This window comes from Poeciliopsis prolifica, unplaced genomic scaffold, assembly GCF_027474105.1.
Source record: "Poeciliopsis prolifica strain line A6 unplaced genomic scaffold, Auburn_PproV2 SCAFFOLD003, whole genome shotgun sequence".
In the NCBI taxonomy this organism is placed as follows: Eukaryota; Metazoa; Chordata; class Actinopteri; order Cyprinodontiformes; family Poeciliidae; genus Poeciliopsis; species Poeciliopsis prolifica.
In genome coordinates this window covers 18,572,689-18,589,785 of record NW_026562378.1, presented here as the reverse complement: position 1 = coordinate 18,589,785, position 17,097 = coordinate 18,572,689, and the positions used below count along the sequence as shown (strand labels likewise).

Below are 17,097 nucleotides of genomic sequence, written 5' to 3'. Positions count from 1 at the left end.
ATTTTTACGAGTAAAAATCCAAAGGGGGCATATTTACCTCCCCTGAATAGATTGATTCAATTCATGTCTCCTTTGCAGCTCTGGAGTAGAAAATTTTACTCTTTATTGCCATATAACTTATGTTCAGTAACATTAGATAGAATTCCCCAAATCTAACTTAAAAATGCACCAGCAATTTGCAATGTTGAGAGAGGAATGTTAAAGATTAGTTTACAGTCCTGTAAGGAAAGACACAAATCTGATAATGGACACCTGAACTTGTCTGTGGTTGGTAAATAAAAAGGCGTTTGATCCTATGGATTTAGAAGATGCTTGGGAGAACAACCAGTCTCATTAGATCTGTCTGCCCAGCTATAAAAGGCATCTTGAGTTCTTTAGAGGAAATAAAACAACCCTGAAGTTAAACATTACTAATAGATGCAGATCTTTTGAAAAAAAAAAAAAAGTTACACCACAAGAGGAAATTTGATAAAACTAAGTCTGAATCATTTGAAGTTGCGATCAGACGCATATGACGATCTCATTAACATCATCAATCACTTACAGACTATGACAGATTTGTTTGTAAGAGGTGTTTTCCTGCTAAGTGCAACCAAGAGTGAAATATGAAGTCAGAAAATATTTTTACAGAATGCCCACTATTTCATGCTTCAGAAAATCACCTAGAACACTTCATAAACAAAACACACAAATGCTACTAGGAGAATTTTGTGAACACGAGTGAGGAATTGAAAATGGGAAGTATTTAAATATCACAACAAAGAGATTTTCTCATCATAACATTAGAACTCAAAAACTTTTCAAAGCAAAATCAAAGTAAGAACCCAATATAAAGAATGTTGTCAGAGTCCCCCATGGGACATGACAGTTATAATGTTTTCATGCTACTTTCCCTGCTGTCTTCCTACAATAAGACAACAAAACATATTGTGTTTGTTCTAGCTTGACCGAAATAGTCACAGTCTGCAGATCTGTACCTTAGCTTATCTGCAGCATCTGTACTGAAGGGATTTTCAGTACAGATGGAGCATAATATGCTTAAAATTATGTTTACTCTGGAGCAGCTCTACATGTGTAGCCAGAAAAAACGCCATGCCCCCAAATGATCTCCTTTAACACTAAAAATGGTTGTTTCAGAGCCAAAAAGGTTCATTTGCAATAAAACTCCAGCATGAAAAGCTAACTGCAACTTTCAACCTCCCAACAACAAGCACAGCCAAGCCTGGGTACAATTTGGAGGTCTGTGCACTTTTCCACATCAGAGACCCCAGCACATACTACTGCAGTAAATATTGGGATGGAAAGAGTGGGCTGATTAATGCAGCTCCTTTTAGAGATTTTATAGGTGCACAATGTGCATCGCACCAGCAGTACCAAAAGTCAAACCATGACTTCTTTTGACCTCTGTCAAATGTTATGTTGTACCTTTGGCATTAGGCTAGTCCTATTTTAAATTACATATCTGGATGACATTTACAAAGCCCCTTAATCAAAAGGAGAAACATTTATGTAACTTGCATGCTTCTGTCTTTAATTTTAATTCCCAATATACCACAAACCCAGTAGAAGTTTATAAAACCTGAAAACCAGTAGAAACTGAATAAAGCCTAAAAACAATCAAATAAACATGTCAATGTATTAACAGGTCTCTAAATATAATCTTATGCTATGGCAAGTGAGCACAACCCCTAAACTGAAGTAGACAGAAGTGTGGTTGTGAATGTTAATGTTCATATACTGAAGCAACTACTTTTATATAGCAGGAAACCATTATAGCCACCAACACAGAAGTAGTGAGTTGGAACTTCATGTTTTCATGTCTGTGTTTATCTCACCAGCCTGTCGATGACATTCTTGATGGTGTTGTACCACTCTCTGATCAGAGAGTCTGTCTCTGACTGCAGCAGGAACTCGTTGCCAGTGATGGTCCGCAACTAAAACAGACACAAACAAAATTCTCTAGAAAATAGTGATTTGACTTAAATGGCAGAAATCCCAGCCAGATTCAGCTATGTTTCTCTGGAAAGGAACATTTAAACTGTTTCTTTTTCCTAATTTTAGGTAATTGAAGAATCATCAAGTCACTCTCACTTGCCTCCTGCACAAGTGACCATTTTCTCCAGGAATTACGTTTTTATCTGCTGTCAGAGTGCACAACTTACATTACTAGTGATTATTTTTGTGATTTTTGAATAAATCACCAGGAAATCTCTATTTTCACGTGATTAGTGTGTTACCTTGAAGACATTTTTCTTGCTGGACAGGTCGTTGGCCCAGTTCAGTTTTGCTCCTCTTAAATCCACACTGCTCTCTGGACGGCTGTTTCCTGGTTTCTGAGTTTAATTAACATGTAAAAAAAAAAGAAAATCATGTTAATTTTCTCGTGTCTACATTGGCAGAATCAAGCCAATAAGTTTCTAATATATAAATTTTCTCCTTACATTTAAGGGGAGAACTTTTTCCGCTACTTTTCACAGTCTGATATCTTTATCACATATCTATGCTTTTTTCACAATTCTTGCAGCAGAAGAATCTATCACAAGTTTTATTAGTCTGGAATGTTGCGTCTTAATGTCCGGATAACTAAAGATAGCATTAATTAGTTTTGTACGTGTTGTAAAAAGTAAGAAACTTCTGAATTTGTGGTACTTTTAATATTCTTTTAATGTTGGTTTGGATGAGCATTTAAAAAGGAAGCAAGTGCAGGCTAATGCACAGAGAGGAGGCAAATGCACAAGGTACTATTGCATAGTGGCCCAACATCACCATATATGGAGGGAACTAGTAAATAACAGAAATAGAGCAAAGACAGAAAGAAACAAAACCAGAGGAACTCGGTAGCTTTACTGTGATCTCAGATGTCAACTCACGGCACAAGACCCAAAGTTATCAGGTTCAAGTTGCAAAGTGAGAAACCAGAGAGATTTATCAGAAATTAAGCGTAGCGTGCCGGGTAACTGCTACATTAGCAATAGAAGCAGATCACAAAGTACATATTTTATGACTTTGACATGCAGTTTGCTTGGAAACTTTGACGTTTGGGCAATTTGATTTAGTAAAGATTATTTAATTATTTGCATTCAATGTCATATTATTATGGTTATAAATGGAACAGTTATGTTTTTAGATAATAGTATTTTTCACTTTGGCTGCAATACTTTGACTTCGATGTAACAAGCAAATATTGATGCTGCAAAATATTATATTTTGTTCTTTGCCTCAGTTTGTCAGATTTAAATTAACAATAAAATAAAGAGATTTTAAAATATATGCATATTTTTTAAATTAGAAAAATAAAACATGTCTTGAGAGATTGGTAAATTAAGTTGCAAGTTTTTCTAATTCTACTACAGGACTAATGTAATTTTATTAAGACAAAAATGTGATGAAATTACAGTAACAATGTTATACAATTACTGTGCTATGTTAGAAAAATTACAGTTAAACTAATCACATTACAGTAGCAATACAAATAACAGTAAAACTGCAATAAAATCACAGTAAAATTGTAATAACATTACAGTAAGGCTACTGTGAAAAAAATACAGTAGATTATTGTAAAGTTACTCTAATTTCTTTATTGTAAAAATTACAGTAACTTACTGGCAACCTGCTGCCAGTAAATTACTGTAAATTCTACAGTGACTGTTTTTACAGCTTGGCTAATTGCTGCAATATGCCTAACATACTCTTCAATGCACAGTCTGATTCTGAATTCAAAACAAATGCAACAAAACTGCTTGTGCAAAATGTTCCCAGCAAACTCTGTCTGTTATTTTAAAATCAGATGTTTTTTTTTTCTTGGTTTAGTATTCTTGCTGAAAAAATAAAGACAAAAACAAAGACAACAAAAACATATTTTGTCTGAACTCTCACCCAGCTGGACGGTGTCTGAGATTTTGGATCCTTGAAGAAAACCAGACTGTTTCCAACTAACACCACCCAGGAAGGACTCCAGTTTTTTCTGCAAAAAGCATTTTTGTTATTCGAGATCGACTCTGGATTTTTATTCTTTTTTGTTCCTCTATTTATCTCGAAATGTTTATTATGATTATATGGGCAATTTTGTAAGTAATTTAGCATGGTGTTTGATTTGACTTTGGAAATGTTTTCAAAGACATTTTGGGCTCCTTCCTATCAATTTAATTTTTATCTTCATCCTCAACTGGCTGGGCTGCTTAACATTACCAATAATTTCAAGACAAGAGAAATATATTGATAAACATGGTCACTGTGGTGACAGGGTTTTTAGTAATTTTGCTTAAGTTTTTTTTTTTTTTCTTATCAAAATTTGTGCAAACACAGGAGAACGTGTCAGGGTTATATCACATTTATCTCAACCGTAAACTTATCCGTAATGCAGCCTCACCTGAGCTTCCTGCCTCCTTCTGCAATCTTTGTCTTGTTCAGGAGGCCTGCCTTTTCCAGCTCCTAAGAAAACATGTCAAAGAGTTTAATAAGTATGAAAACCTACAATGTTCATCCAGGCATATCCTGAAACACTAACGGTAACACCTAAAATAGATGGCGATAGCTGGAATTAAAAGAGTCTCTAAGGACATGTTTAAATGTTATGAGTGAAGTTCCTCAGAGAGTTTTTTTTCCCTCTCTGTAATGTAGTGGCTCCTGAGTGAAGCCATTTAACTTGGCTGTTGCATCATTCAAAAAATAGCAGTAGGGGAGCTGCTGTGAAATCTCCCACTGCGGTATGGCCCCGTTTAGGATGCGAGAGAGTAAATACTGTCTGTAGAGCTATACTGTAAGTGCTCAGTTCAGAATGGGAAGACTTGTTAATGAGAGAAGGCAACTTTAAACAGATACCTCCAAAAATAATGGCGTATTTTTATAGACAATATAAAATATCTGTTGTAGTCGTGGATCTGCTCGCTGGCAAGGCAATTATTACTGATCCCCCCTTACAAAGTCTGCAAATACATTCAAACATTGTTGATTTAAAAAGTTTTCTGAGTGCATTACTATTATACTATTATTATAATAGACAATTGTTAAGACTGCTATAATTTACCATATTCAGTCAGGCTTCTACACTGACGTAAGTGGGAAGAGGAAGTAGCTGTTTTGGGAAATTATTTTAGAGAAAACATTTTCCATGAAAACATATCCACAAACAACATTGTAGGTTTTCTCACCGGTGTGTATCCATCACTGTCCGGAGAGCTCTCTGGAGAAGGAGGTTCAACAATGATGTTGGCCACATTGGAGGAGAAATCTCTGCGAAGCTGGACCAGATACAGAAAGTAAAGAGATTATTATTAGCTCTGTTCACTCATCTGTGTTTGTGTGCAGAAGGCATTTGGCTTTGTGTGGTAATTACGGGCTTATTAATCAATAATTATTTCCTCTGGGTAAGCATCGCACACACAGCTGAAGAGAATGTGAACATGTTTGCATGGCGGGCAATACCTTTCCATTCTCAGACAGGATCATTGACTGCGTGTGGCAGAACTGCTGTTTGGCATCATGCTGGGATTCAGAGTTACGGCACTGTTCTTCAGTATTTGTTAACACAGAGGTGCTCAGCGTGTCGGAGGAGACGGCTCGCTCAATGCTCTTTTCCAGTAAATGGTTAATGTCATGTAAAAGACAGAACCAACATAAAATACAAACAGGTGAGTCAGTGCAAGTGGTTTGAAAAGATGTTATTGTGCTGTGAAGATGTACATGCCTCCCTTTTTCACATTTAAACATTTCAGATCATCAAAGAAATACTAATATCAGACAAATAAAATCAGAGCACTCTTCTTTGTAGGGCTGGGTTCACCCAGCCACACTGGAGGGTTTCCATCTTTAGGGTCATGCCATAGCATTTCATTTAGACTTATGTCCAAACTTAATGTTAAGCAAGCACAAAACCTTCATTAATTTATGTTATCCATCCAGAGGTAAGCTTTGTGGTGTGTTTTCAATCACTGTCCTGTTGCAAAACAAAAGTGAGTTTTGACATTCCTTTTCAGTTTTCTGATGGAGAGCAAAATTCTTGCTTTCATCAATTATGGCAGCAGTTCCTATCAGAATAGCAGCATAAGTAATACCCCACCAATGAACACTGTGCACACCAGCATATTCCACTTTCTCTTAAGGTACTGAGGATGATGATAATGTATTTTTGCTAAATGTGGGATAGAGCATTTTGTTTCTTCTGATCATCGGTGGATTTAGTTTTTACAGAATATCTATGCATGCTATTTATGACATTATTGTCCTACTGCTAGCAAAGAAAGTTCAAGTTTTGTGGTGCAACTGTGATCAGGCGATGGGATCAGAAAGAAGTGGTGCAAACTGACCCAGATTGACCACCTTTGGTAAATAAAAAAAGAAAAAAAAACGTCATTATGAAATGCATGCTCAGAGCATGCAATGGTCAATTGTTTTTTTTGTTTTGTTTTGTTTTTTTGTTGGGGGTTTTTCACTAAAATGCTCAAATACAATTTTTGGTGAAAATTCCCCAGTAAAAATAAACTCTGGTACATAAATGACCTGCACTTTATCTGTTATAAAAAGATTGCTGCTTCTCTAATTAATTTTAGAAACCCCTCTCAGTTCTCTGAGTATATACTAAAATCTGATCTGAAAATTTGGAAACATATATAGAGTGCAATTATTTTAAATGCAGAATAGTCATAGATACAGCCCCGTGTAAGAACATACAACTGTGTAAAAGTCTTCTACTTCTTGTGCATCTAAAGCCTTATTAAAGTTCCCAATCCCTGTAACCCAGTTAGAACAATCAGCCTAAAGATCCCAACTGATGTTTGTGTCTCTTCATACAAGCAGGATTAACTCTCAGAGCCAAATCTGCTGCTTTGCAAAGAGCAGGCCTTTAAAAAGGGCTTTAAAGCAAGAGCACCCACACCCCACTGTGACGCAACATGTTGCAGTAGAAAGTGCTTGGGTAACAGCCTTTCTTTTATACCAGGAGTTGCTGTTTCACCACCTTAATATGCATAAATGCTGATCACTGAGAATCAAATCAGCATAGCTGGCTTTACATTAATGTTCTCTACAGTAAAACAGCCAATGTGCAGGTTTTGGAAATCTAAAAGACTTTTTGATATTCAAGAGAAGTATTTTAGGCTCCTTAAGCATCAACACAGCAATTAGGACTACTGACAGAGCATGCAATCAAAAAAGGAAACAACTTAAAAGCTTGTCAGCTAAGGTAACCACTATATTCACAAATGTGTGAAGGAGATCAACTCTTTATGCACAGTAGCCACAAATGAATGTGTTCATGAGTGAGGCTTGTATTTTTGAGAACTTTGAACAAACAATGCAATTTAAATTTTTTTTTTTTTTCTTTTTCTTTATGGACAGAAGATCAAGCAAAAACACACACAGCTTTGGCGTTTTCTCAACAACATGGGTTGTCTTAATAGCTTTAGAATTGAAAAGGTGCAACAACGAAAGAGCGCTTTTGTCAAAGGCAACTTCAACTTTAGATTTTTTTTTGTCATTTTTACGACTACTGTGAGTTTTCAATTGTGCAACAACGGCTTCAAAGCCAAAAATAGAATAAAGTTTTCTCTCCTGGCAAATTCCATCTCTGTTAACTTGACGGTAATAAGACGATGATCACAAATACAAATGTAGTCCAAATGGATACTTTCAGTCCAAATTTTATATTCTGTTGATGAAGATATTTAAATATTTGGTAGCAGCTGCTTAGGAAAATTATAAAACTCTTTGAAGACACTATATGAGAATAAAATGTATCCATCAATAACAATATGTCGATTTGCTAAATGGCACAAGAAATAAATAAATCAGAAGTTTACATACAGTTCTTCAGTATTTGAGAGCACTTCCTTTGAACTGTGTGATTTGGGTCAAATCTTTATGGCTTCCATCAACAAACTAGTTCTAGCTCATTCCTCCAGACAGAATTGGTGTAACTGAGTCAGGTTTATAGGCCGCCTCACTCCCCCATTTCTTTCCACATCTGCTCACAAACTCTCCATAGGCTTGAGATGAGGGTTTGTGCAGGCCACTCCAAAAAAAAAAAGAATTGTTGAATTACTTTGTTGTCCCTAAGCCACTTTGTAAACACTGACTGTATGCTTAGGGTTATTGTCCCTAGGTTTATACTTCCTACGCTATCTTTCGATATAGCTTCAATATTTTCATATAATATTAACTCTTTATGATGTCATCTTCCAGCATTTAAAAAGCCCCACACCATGATGCTGCCACCCCTATATTTTGCAGTTAGGATGGTGCAAGCATCCACTTTGTTTCCCCAAAATGTAGCAACGCTCTATTTAATTCAAACACTTGAGTCATCTGCAGAAAGGCAGTTAAAGGACGCACAAAAAATACTGTATCATGGTCGAACATTTTCTCTTTAGTTTCATAAGACCACTGGACATGTCTCCAGATGAAGGTGTCTGTCCCTGTATGTACGTCTTATTATTTCTTTTGGAGTAATGGGTTCTTGCTCGATGTCAGAACAGGACAGTTTGAGTGTGGATAATGATTCTGTCTTCCAGCTTAAGGAGACAGTAATCATGTAAATGTCTAATGTTGACCACAATAACAGCTAAATCTGTGACATATTTTCTCTCACGATTAAAAAATTTAGCAAATAGAAATAATTTTTGTAATCTTAATTGACCTAAAACAAGAAAAGTTTGGTCTGATTTAATGTCAAACAATAAAAAAAAAAAACATGTACATGTTTTTTAAATGGAGTATTGAACCCAGTTTAGCAGTAGCTCTTCTATGGATGAATTAGCACAACACTGATTACCAGGCAGGATTGTATCTAGTCTTTTGATGTCTTGCTTTGTTAAGCAAATGCATCCAGTTGTTCAGGGAAAATATGTTAAACTAAAACAGGGAGCTTTTGTCTTTGACATTTTGTTACAAGCTTATAGCCAGGTAGAAATGGTTTAAATGCCCTCTGGTGCTAAAAGTGCAGCAGGTAGAGAAAAATCATACCTGCTTCATCTGCCAGCTGCTGTCAGTATTCCTCTGGTGGCTGCCAAAGATATAATCAGGTGACAGCTGAAAAGAAAGACGGAAAGTCAGGACTGAAAACAAAGATTAACAGCTGCTATGTTCCCTGTACTAAAAGTTAGAATTAATTTCCTCTGAAACTGACAGCGAGGGAATAAAGTAACATCTAATCTTCAGTTCCTTTTTGTCAGTTTCTGCAAAAATTAAAGTTGCAAAGTCTTGCATATACTTATATTTTTGTGAAAACAGGATGCTGACAAATTTAACCTCAGATCAGATACGAGTCTAAAGTCACACCACCTCTTAAAACTACCCCTCTGGCCTGCCAACATACTGACAGTTATGACTATTACAACCCAGCCCAAGAGTTCACACACAGACACCGACTGGTTTGTACTCATCTGAAGTTAACGAGAAGCAGTAATTGAGCCGTGAGGAAGCAAAGCTCTTTTTCTGACTCAAAATTGAGGCTCTCAGGCTTTTCTGTTCAGCTACAGAGAAATGGTATCAGCAACTATTGCCCCGATCTTAAAAACCCAATATGAGAAAACGATATTTCAAAAGCAGTCAAGTCAAGCAGATTGAATCCAACTCAGTATGCAGAACACATCGTGTGCTGCCAGTAAAACCCAGTAAGCGCAGAGCAAAACCAGCAATAACACAGAGAAGAAAACTCACAGCAAAGGTGCTCATTATGACTGCTCAGCTGCTCGCACAGCTCAGACCAATTCGAGTTCCCCGTGGCTTGTTATCTGTCGACTTTACCTCCTCGGCCTCCTGTGGTTCATATCATGACAGCCCTTTTGTCCAAGTGCTGAATGTAAAAAACTCATGCACCTCTTCTCTATGAACCAGTTCAAATCTACTTCCCCTTTCAAGAGGGAAGCTGCCTTTATCAGCCCACACAGTCAGTCTTGTGTATAACAGCAGATCAGGAAGGTGTGTGCTCAACTGAATCATCACAGCAAGTTAACATTGCCACATTTACCACTTACCAACTATTTCTGTCAGCAAAGGCTGTGAAATACAACTCAGATGCTTTACTTTATTGAAAGAGAAAAAGCTGATAGTAATTTAAGCTTCAGCCATTAACTGATAGGAAAAATCAAACAAAGTATCAATGTGTTGCATTAGTAGTTCACAGGAATGAATTTAACTTCCTGTTATAGAGCCTATTCAAAAACTGGGTCTTCAACCAGTCCTGTTTAATCAGTTTTTCTATTTTCTGAAAGTTTTGTGTGTCCTGTTAGTAGGAATGGTTCAGCACAGGCAAAACCACACTAAGTTTGAATGCATCAAACTGACTGACTAAGTGCTATAACCTTTATCTCTGAGCTGACATTGAAATGTTGAGAAAAAGTTTTCACACAAAGGAGGTTTTAAATGCTAAAAGCATTTTACTGTACAAAAAAAAATATATTATTTCTGATGCAATGCAGTAGCTGGAAGGATAAAAAAGCTGGACTTTCTGAAACAATTTATTTTCCAGTTCAATGTTTAGAACATCAATAGCTAAGGTCATGTAAGTGTGTTTGGCACTTTAATAAAAAAATTATGGTTACATTAACATAACTTAAAACAAATATTTAGCATTATTTTATTGTTTAGATTATGATACATAAAAATATGAAAAAAATATATAACAGATACCTAGAATATTATGTTTTTTTTCCTCATTTTGTTTCTGATTCAACAACACAGATTTGATTGCTGATGGCTTGTTAATTAGGCTGTTTGCTCAGTTAGCCAAGCTCAGTTAGCTTGCTAACATAGGTTTTACTATAACGACAGCAACAAGTGCCACTCCTTTGGTTTTCACACCCTGGATGTTTGGGGCTTTTGTGACTAAAAGTGTTTCTATACATACCAGTTGTGATGTTGCAGGTTATCAGCAACATGCGGGGGAGGGGCAATTCTATTTACTCTACATCTGGAGAGAACTTCAGTGAATCCAGTACTTTCTCTGGGACTGCCTTAAAAGGACTTTTTTTGTTGTTGCAGTTTTAGAACTATTATTTCTAAAATCTTAATGAGTCTTGAAACAAAGTAACTGGACCATGATGACTGGTAGGCAGAAGAGGCAATTAAAAAAAAAATACACAAAGAAAAGAGAAATCTAATAATGGCAAATCATTTTATGGTTGGTCTATATCATATTTTGTTCATTAATTCAACAAAAACACTGTCTTATTTTAATACATAGAATAAAAGGGTCCAAATGAGCTTTATTAAAATACTAAGCAGTTCTGTGCAGTTTATGTGCAACTACCACCTGCTCTCATAAACTCTACCCAAAATGCGTCAAACTAAGCTGACACAGGTGTGCGACCACATTTCAGGGTAAGTGGAAACTAGAAAACAAGCAAGCAGAGCAGTTAAACGTGCAGGAGAGGGACGGGTAAATGTCATAAAGAGCTTCTAAAGACAGCTTTCCAACATAATCAACAGATAACTTTACTGAACAAAAAATAATGGCGTTAAATAAGATCTTTAATGTCAGATAAATTAGGATGTTTGGAGAACATCTGCAGACTGCACCCTTATATGATTATACTCCATTAGGATGGATTAATTTTCTAGTTGAACAACTTTATTCTTTTCACTTACTTACAGGTGATTTTATGTTTGCCTCCAGAATTTTGAATTCTTTATGAATTCTTTGTTTTATCCAATGTTTTGTCCACTGTGTTTTACTAAACTGTTTCTTCCACATCGCTGGAGGCAACAATAGGCCCAAGTATAACTGAGCCATCATTGTAAAGTCTAGCTAAAGAGGTACCTCTCTTTCTCTCATTCCACAGCATTTATTTCCAACACACACAACCCTTGCCTACAAAATATGATCACTGGTAAACCTCACTTGGATGGAAAAAAAAATATTCTGATGGTTTTACTATTTAGCAATTATGCTGGAGTTTCTTCAAAGATAAAATATATTCCAAATTCTAGAGTTTCTTTAATCATCATAAAAGCTATTTTTCAGTTAGCAGTTCTGTTATTATAATAATACCACATGGATTTTTTGCAGAACCAGACAAACTGCATATTAATATCAAAACGGAGTTCAAGGCACAGTTTGACTTCAACACGTCTTCTAGGAGTAGCTTTCTTTACTCCCCACATTTTCCACTGAATCTACCAGTTTAAGAATCAGTCACATAGGGAGAAATCAGCTAAGGTAGAGAGGTGCCACTTCTGGTTTTACCATGAAAATTTGGGGTGAAGCGTCATAAAGGAAACTACAAAATATTTCAATTGTAACAATTTTGGCATTACTTTATACACTATAACTGTTTAAAGTTTAATTACTGAAAGTCACAGCCTTTAAATTTTACGAGAAAAAGCTGTTTTCTGTTAACACCACTCTCAAAAAGCTGTGAGCTACCATAGGACAGGTCAGGCAATGCTGACAGCTGCGGCGGTGAAAATTCACATGACAGCAGACTGAGGTTCAGGGTAGAATATTGGAAACACACTTTTAAAGGTCTTAATTAATCTATCATCCATGTTTTTGGACTGTGGGAGAAAGTCTGTTTCTTTGTTTCATACAGACAAAGAAACATACAAACTTCCTACACAAAAACCCTGGGTGAGATTTAAAACCTACAACTCTTTAGCTATGAGTTTACTTTGTGAGTAAGCAACCAAGTTTCTTCCAAATGTTGAAGGAAAATGTACTTTAGATTCTTAACATCATCACAAATGTTGTCACCTTCTCTTTATTAATGACCATATCCAATCCAAACCATCGTTCCATAAATTATGAATTTCTAAAACTTATTCAAAAGCTCTAAATCCCTTCAGGATCTAAACTTTTTAATTTGCGCCTTTACATCAATCAGTTGGTTTGTACAAATCAAACAAGGCACCCTGATCTCGGCTGTGGTTGAGATCAGGGTTTTATGCTCTTTGAAGATCAATTCATCCTCTACTCAGTTCAGCCCAGGATCATCTAAAAGTCAAGCTGAAAGCTAGCACAGATGAACTGATTAAGAAGTCAAAGCGAAAAAGGTTGCAAAGATATTTCCATAGATAAAAATCTAGACTTGAGAGTACTCCACGTTGGCACGTTATATGGGTCATTCTGGTTGTAACACCTGGTTCACAAACCCATGAGGTATGCAGTACGTATTACACGTCATGTAGCACAGAATAAATAGCGACACATATAGGTCATCAGAACTCAAGCTGACTTGATGGGGGAACCACTGCTTTGATCATCTGTGCACTTTTCTTGATGAACAACATTAAATTTGAAACACTGATGCAATGCTGAGGCAAGGCACCATTCAGACGCAAAATGCTTATCTCTGGCAATCTGGATCATGCAGCTTGTGTTGATTTACGTCGCAGACGTCATCACCGATTTGGTGTATGGATCAATTTTCGTCATGGGCTGCTTTTCTTCAAGCATTTAAAACTATATATTAATCAGTTCAAACACACATAAGCTTGACTGCGAGATAAAAACCCTTTATTATCAAGATGTTCAGTTTTACAACACTGGGAAGTTTGGGGTAAATAGTATAAATTTGTTTTGATGATGTAGGTTTAAAATACTCAACTAGTCTTCCTGTTTGTGGCTCTAAAGGCTCTGACTCATTTTCACCAGTTCAGATCGCATTAGGCTGTTATAATGCATGATGATGATGAGCTCCCCATGCTCTTACCAAAAAACTTAATCTAGAAAAATCTGTCAGAGGGCAGTCAAAGACCATCTAGAAATTTCTAATTTTGAATTTTTTTCTCTCTTTGTTTCTGAGCTGGTGTTGAAACACAAACACAAAAGACTCACATGAAAGAGGCAGGCAGCGTCCACGTGTGTCTGTCTATGGTTTGCGCTGTTCTGTTTACAGATGACAGAGCACAGTGACTTGCATTTAAATATGTTGTGCAAGATTATTATTGTTTTGTAATGTTTGCTCTCCGGGAAGAGCACTAATTTGGCAAATAAAAAGCCAAGAGACTTTTCCAAAGAGTCAAATTAATTATCATTAAAGATTAATGTATATCTTCACTGTACTGACTCACTTAGTAAATAAATAAACACATTTTCTTATTATAGCAAGCATCCTTGTGACGAGTAGCTTTGATTCAGCTAATTAAAATGCATTTTGAGGGTTTATAGAAGAAAGTAAATAGCTGGTGGAAAACATAACATAATATAAAAAAGAAAACTAAACATCTTTATAAAACCTATCTCTTGTTAAAAAGAAAAAAATAAAAACAATATGAACGCTAAATTCAAATAATCAATTATCAATTCACAGTTATACATACCACTAATAAAGATTAGCAAAATGCTTTCGATAAATTAATCTTTTAGTGAAGTTTCTTAACCCCATAAAATCAGGACATATATCATTATTGGCACCCCTTCGCACTCCTTTGGCCAATAGGAGCGATTGTGCTCTCTGACACAATCGCTCCAAATCATCTAGAGTCCTTGTTCTTTTCTTGTATTCTTTTTCTTGAGATTACACGGGTTTTTCATTGGATTTGGGTCCAGTGGGCTGGTTGATAACTGTTGAAGCACCCTGTTATCCACCAGATAAAGAGACTTCAGACATGAATAATGTCCCTTTGATTTGAATATTCAAAGTTCCTGCAGTTCCTATGTTAAACAGTGGATGTCACTGCAGATCAAATCAACCAGATTTCAACAATTAATAGCGAAGGAGTCCTCAGAGGAAGTGCATTCCTAATGCAAATATAACTGCGAAATTTTGCAAATTTTCGATGTGTCACATTCTGAAGTAATTGTTCTCGCTGTGTTCACACTCAACTGAGCATTTGCATGTAAAAAATATGAATGCTTTCAGACTGCCTTGCGAAAATGTTCGGTCTTCGTCCCGTTTGACGACAGCACAGAGTTTCAATAAAAATCCTACAGGCTTTGAGCTAATTTCATACATTTATATGAATATGAAAGGGTAAAACAGAGCAGTTCTTTTTTTTTTTCATCAGTAGCACATTGATAGATCTCAAGTCCAGACCTTGAGATCTACTTTCCTCCCATGGATATATACATTCTTGTTTCTACATAATTGAATCAAATGACTGGCTAATCACCAGGCCTCTGCAGAGCTAAAACTTGTTGATATGATTTAGATATATTGGAGAAGGAAAGTACCTAAAAGTGGAGGAAAGGAAGATCTTGAGGACCAGAGTTTGGCATACCTGGTTTAAAAGTTGTTAAGGGAGAGTTCCTGAAATGTTGAAAATGCTCCTCTTTGTTCACTAAAGTTTATGGAGATATTTTCATCATTTAGTTTTTAGTTGTTCATAGTAAAATAAACTGTAAAGCATTCATCGCTTCAACTTGCCTGTCACAATTTGAGTTGTTTTTACCTAAATCTTGCTCTGAATGTTAACATCGAGAACATTTAAGCAGTAGCTATCCTTGCAGCCATTTCCAGATTTATGTATATTAGCAATCTTCAAGAAAATATTCTCTTGTCTTTGCCATTTTGAAGAGTAATTGGCATCAGTATAATATATTTATAACTCTTTAAACACTCAAATAATGAAAAACCACAAGATTGTGGATTAACCAAATTACTCTAAATACATTTTAGGATTTCTGCAACATCCTAAAGTGGTGCAAATCATTTTGGAGACTGCTGAGAATATATAACTTTAGTCTGAAACTTCTAACCATTCAGTCAACTTCAATCTCCAATTGTAAATTCATGTTCTCTCCACAACTCAAATCAACAACTGAGAAAGAAATAGGTTTCTAAACATCAACAGACAAAGAGAATGAGGAAACAAATATTGCCTTTTGTTTAAACTGAAACGTGCTCACATCCGTATAAACCAAATGCAGTCACTCCACAGCATATGTTCTTTCCACATAAGCCACAGCAGCTGACTGATTGAAACACAAACAATCCTGACATTTTATGTACTAAAACTACTGAGCTATTTCAGATAAATCTATTAAATTCCACATAACTGGTTCAGATACATTTGATCCATCTTTACAAGGCTGTAGAGGGTTTACCCTGTGCATAGTTCCATTGCCCGTCTTAGAGAGGGGTAGTGACAGATGGCTGGTGTCCCGGGGTAACGTCTGAGCCTGTGCTGGACTGCCCTGCATAAGACAAACACACACAAATCTTAAAACATGGATTATCATTGGCTTGACACCATTAATCTTATTTGCTAATATTTTTGAATAAACTGAATATTTTCTGACTCAAAAGTCTCCTTTGTTTGCAAAGCAAACAAGGGAGGTTTTTTTTGTTTCATTTGGAGAACTATTGCTCAGTGGATTTTGTTTCCTCCAAGCAGTGATCTGCAAAATGTTTTAAAAGCTAAAAAGCCACAAATGCCCCACCAACAACACAGTTTAAATAAATTATTATGATACTACGAAGAAGGAAGTGTCTGTCAAAAAGGGATCCAAGTTTTTAGAGAATTAAAGCCCAGCACAATGATCTAAAAAAAAAAAAACTCACTTTCTGTTTACTCATCTGCAACACCATGGATGAAAAAAGTTGCATACTATACATTACCAGCAAAATAATTTATAGTGCTTCAAGTTTTTATATTTAGTAGAAGTCTATGCATGTAATTTAATCTCCGAATAGATCCAGATGTTCTGGGAAAGCCTCAGACGTTTGTTTGAGAACATCAGTGAGTAGCCAGCATCATCAAGATCACAGAATAAACCAGACATGAAAAAAGTTGTGGAAAAGTTTAAATCTATTTAACATAGCACGCATGTGAAATAAAGTGCTCATGAGACCAAAATTGCAACTTTACACCAACATATAAATCTAAATAAAACCATCACCCATGCCAAACAGTAGCAATGTTGTTTGCAGCATCATGCTATAGAAATGGGAATTATTCCAGCAGCACAAGGAAGTTTGTCAGAGTTGAGAGAAAGATTGACGTAGCTACAGAGCAATCCTTAACTTGTTGCAGGCTGCAAAAAAGTTGAGCACACTGCTGTGGTGGAAGTTCAACTTTCAACAAGACAATGCAAATATGCAAAACGTGTTTTTCAGGGTATTTTTTTTTAAATGACAAATTCTTTTACAAGTAAATTATAAATTAACTAACAGTAAGAAGGAAAACAAGTTTGAAGCCATACTGTATGTCAAGCTCAAA

At 36.0% G+C, this 17,097-nt stretch overlaps 1 protein-coding gene across 7 annotated transcripts in view; it reads right to left on the bottom strand.

Annotated features, from left to right (window-relative positions):
- arhgap9 (Rho GTPase activating protein 9) overlaps positions 1–17,097 on the bottom strand; it is a 96,181-nt gene that overhangs the window by 15,943 nt on the left and 63,141 nt on the right. For all 7 annotated transcript variants that reach the window (XM_055027558.1, XM_055027564.1, XM_055027561.1 and 4 more), the window contains 8 exons: positions 15,983–16,072; positions 8,959–9,024; positions 5,425–5,571; positions 5,151–5,240; positions 4,370–4,431; positions 3,877–3,964; positions 2,238–2,333; positions 1,836–1,934 (listed from right to left, as the gene is read on the bottom strand). In XM_055027558.1, the coding sequence (XP_054883533.1) occupies positions 1,836–1,934; positions 2,238–2,333; positions 3,877–3,964; positions 4,370–4,431; positions 5,151–5,240; positions 5,425–5,571; positions 8,959–9,024; positions 15,983–16,072 (738 nt within the window). The remainder of the gene's footprint in view (positions 1–1,835; positions 1,935–2,237; positions 2,334–3,876; positions 3,965–4,369; positions 4,432–5,150; positions 5,241–5,424; positions 5,572–8,958; positions 9,025–15,982; positions 16,073–17,097) is intronic.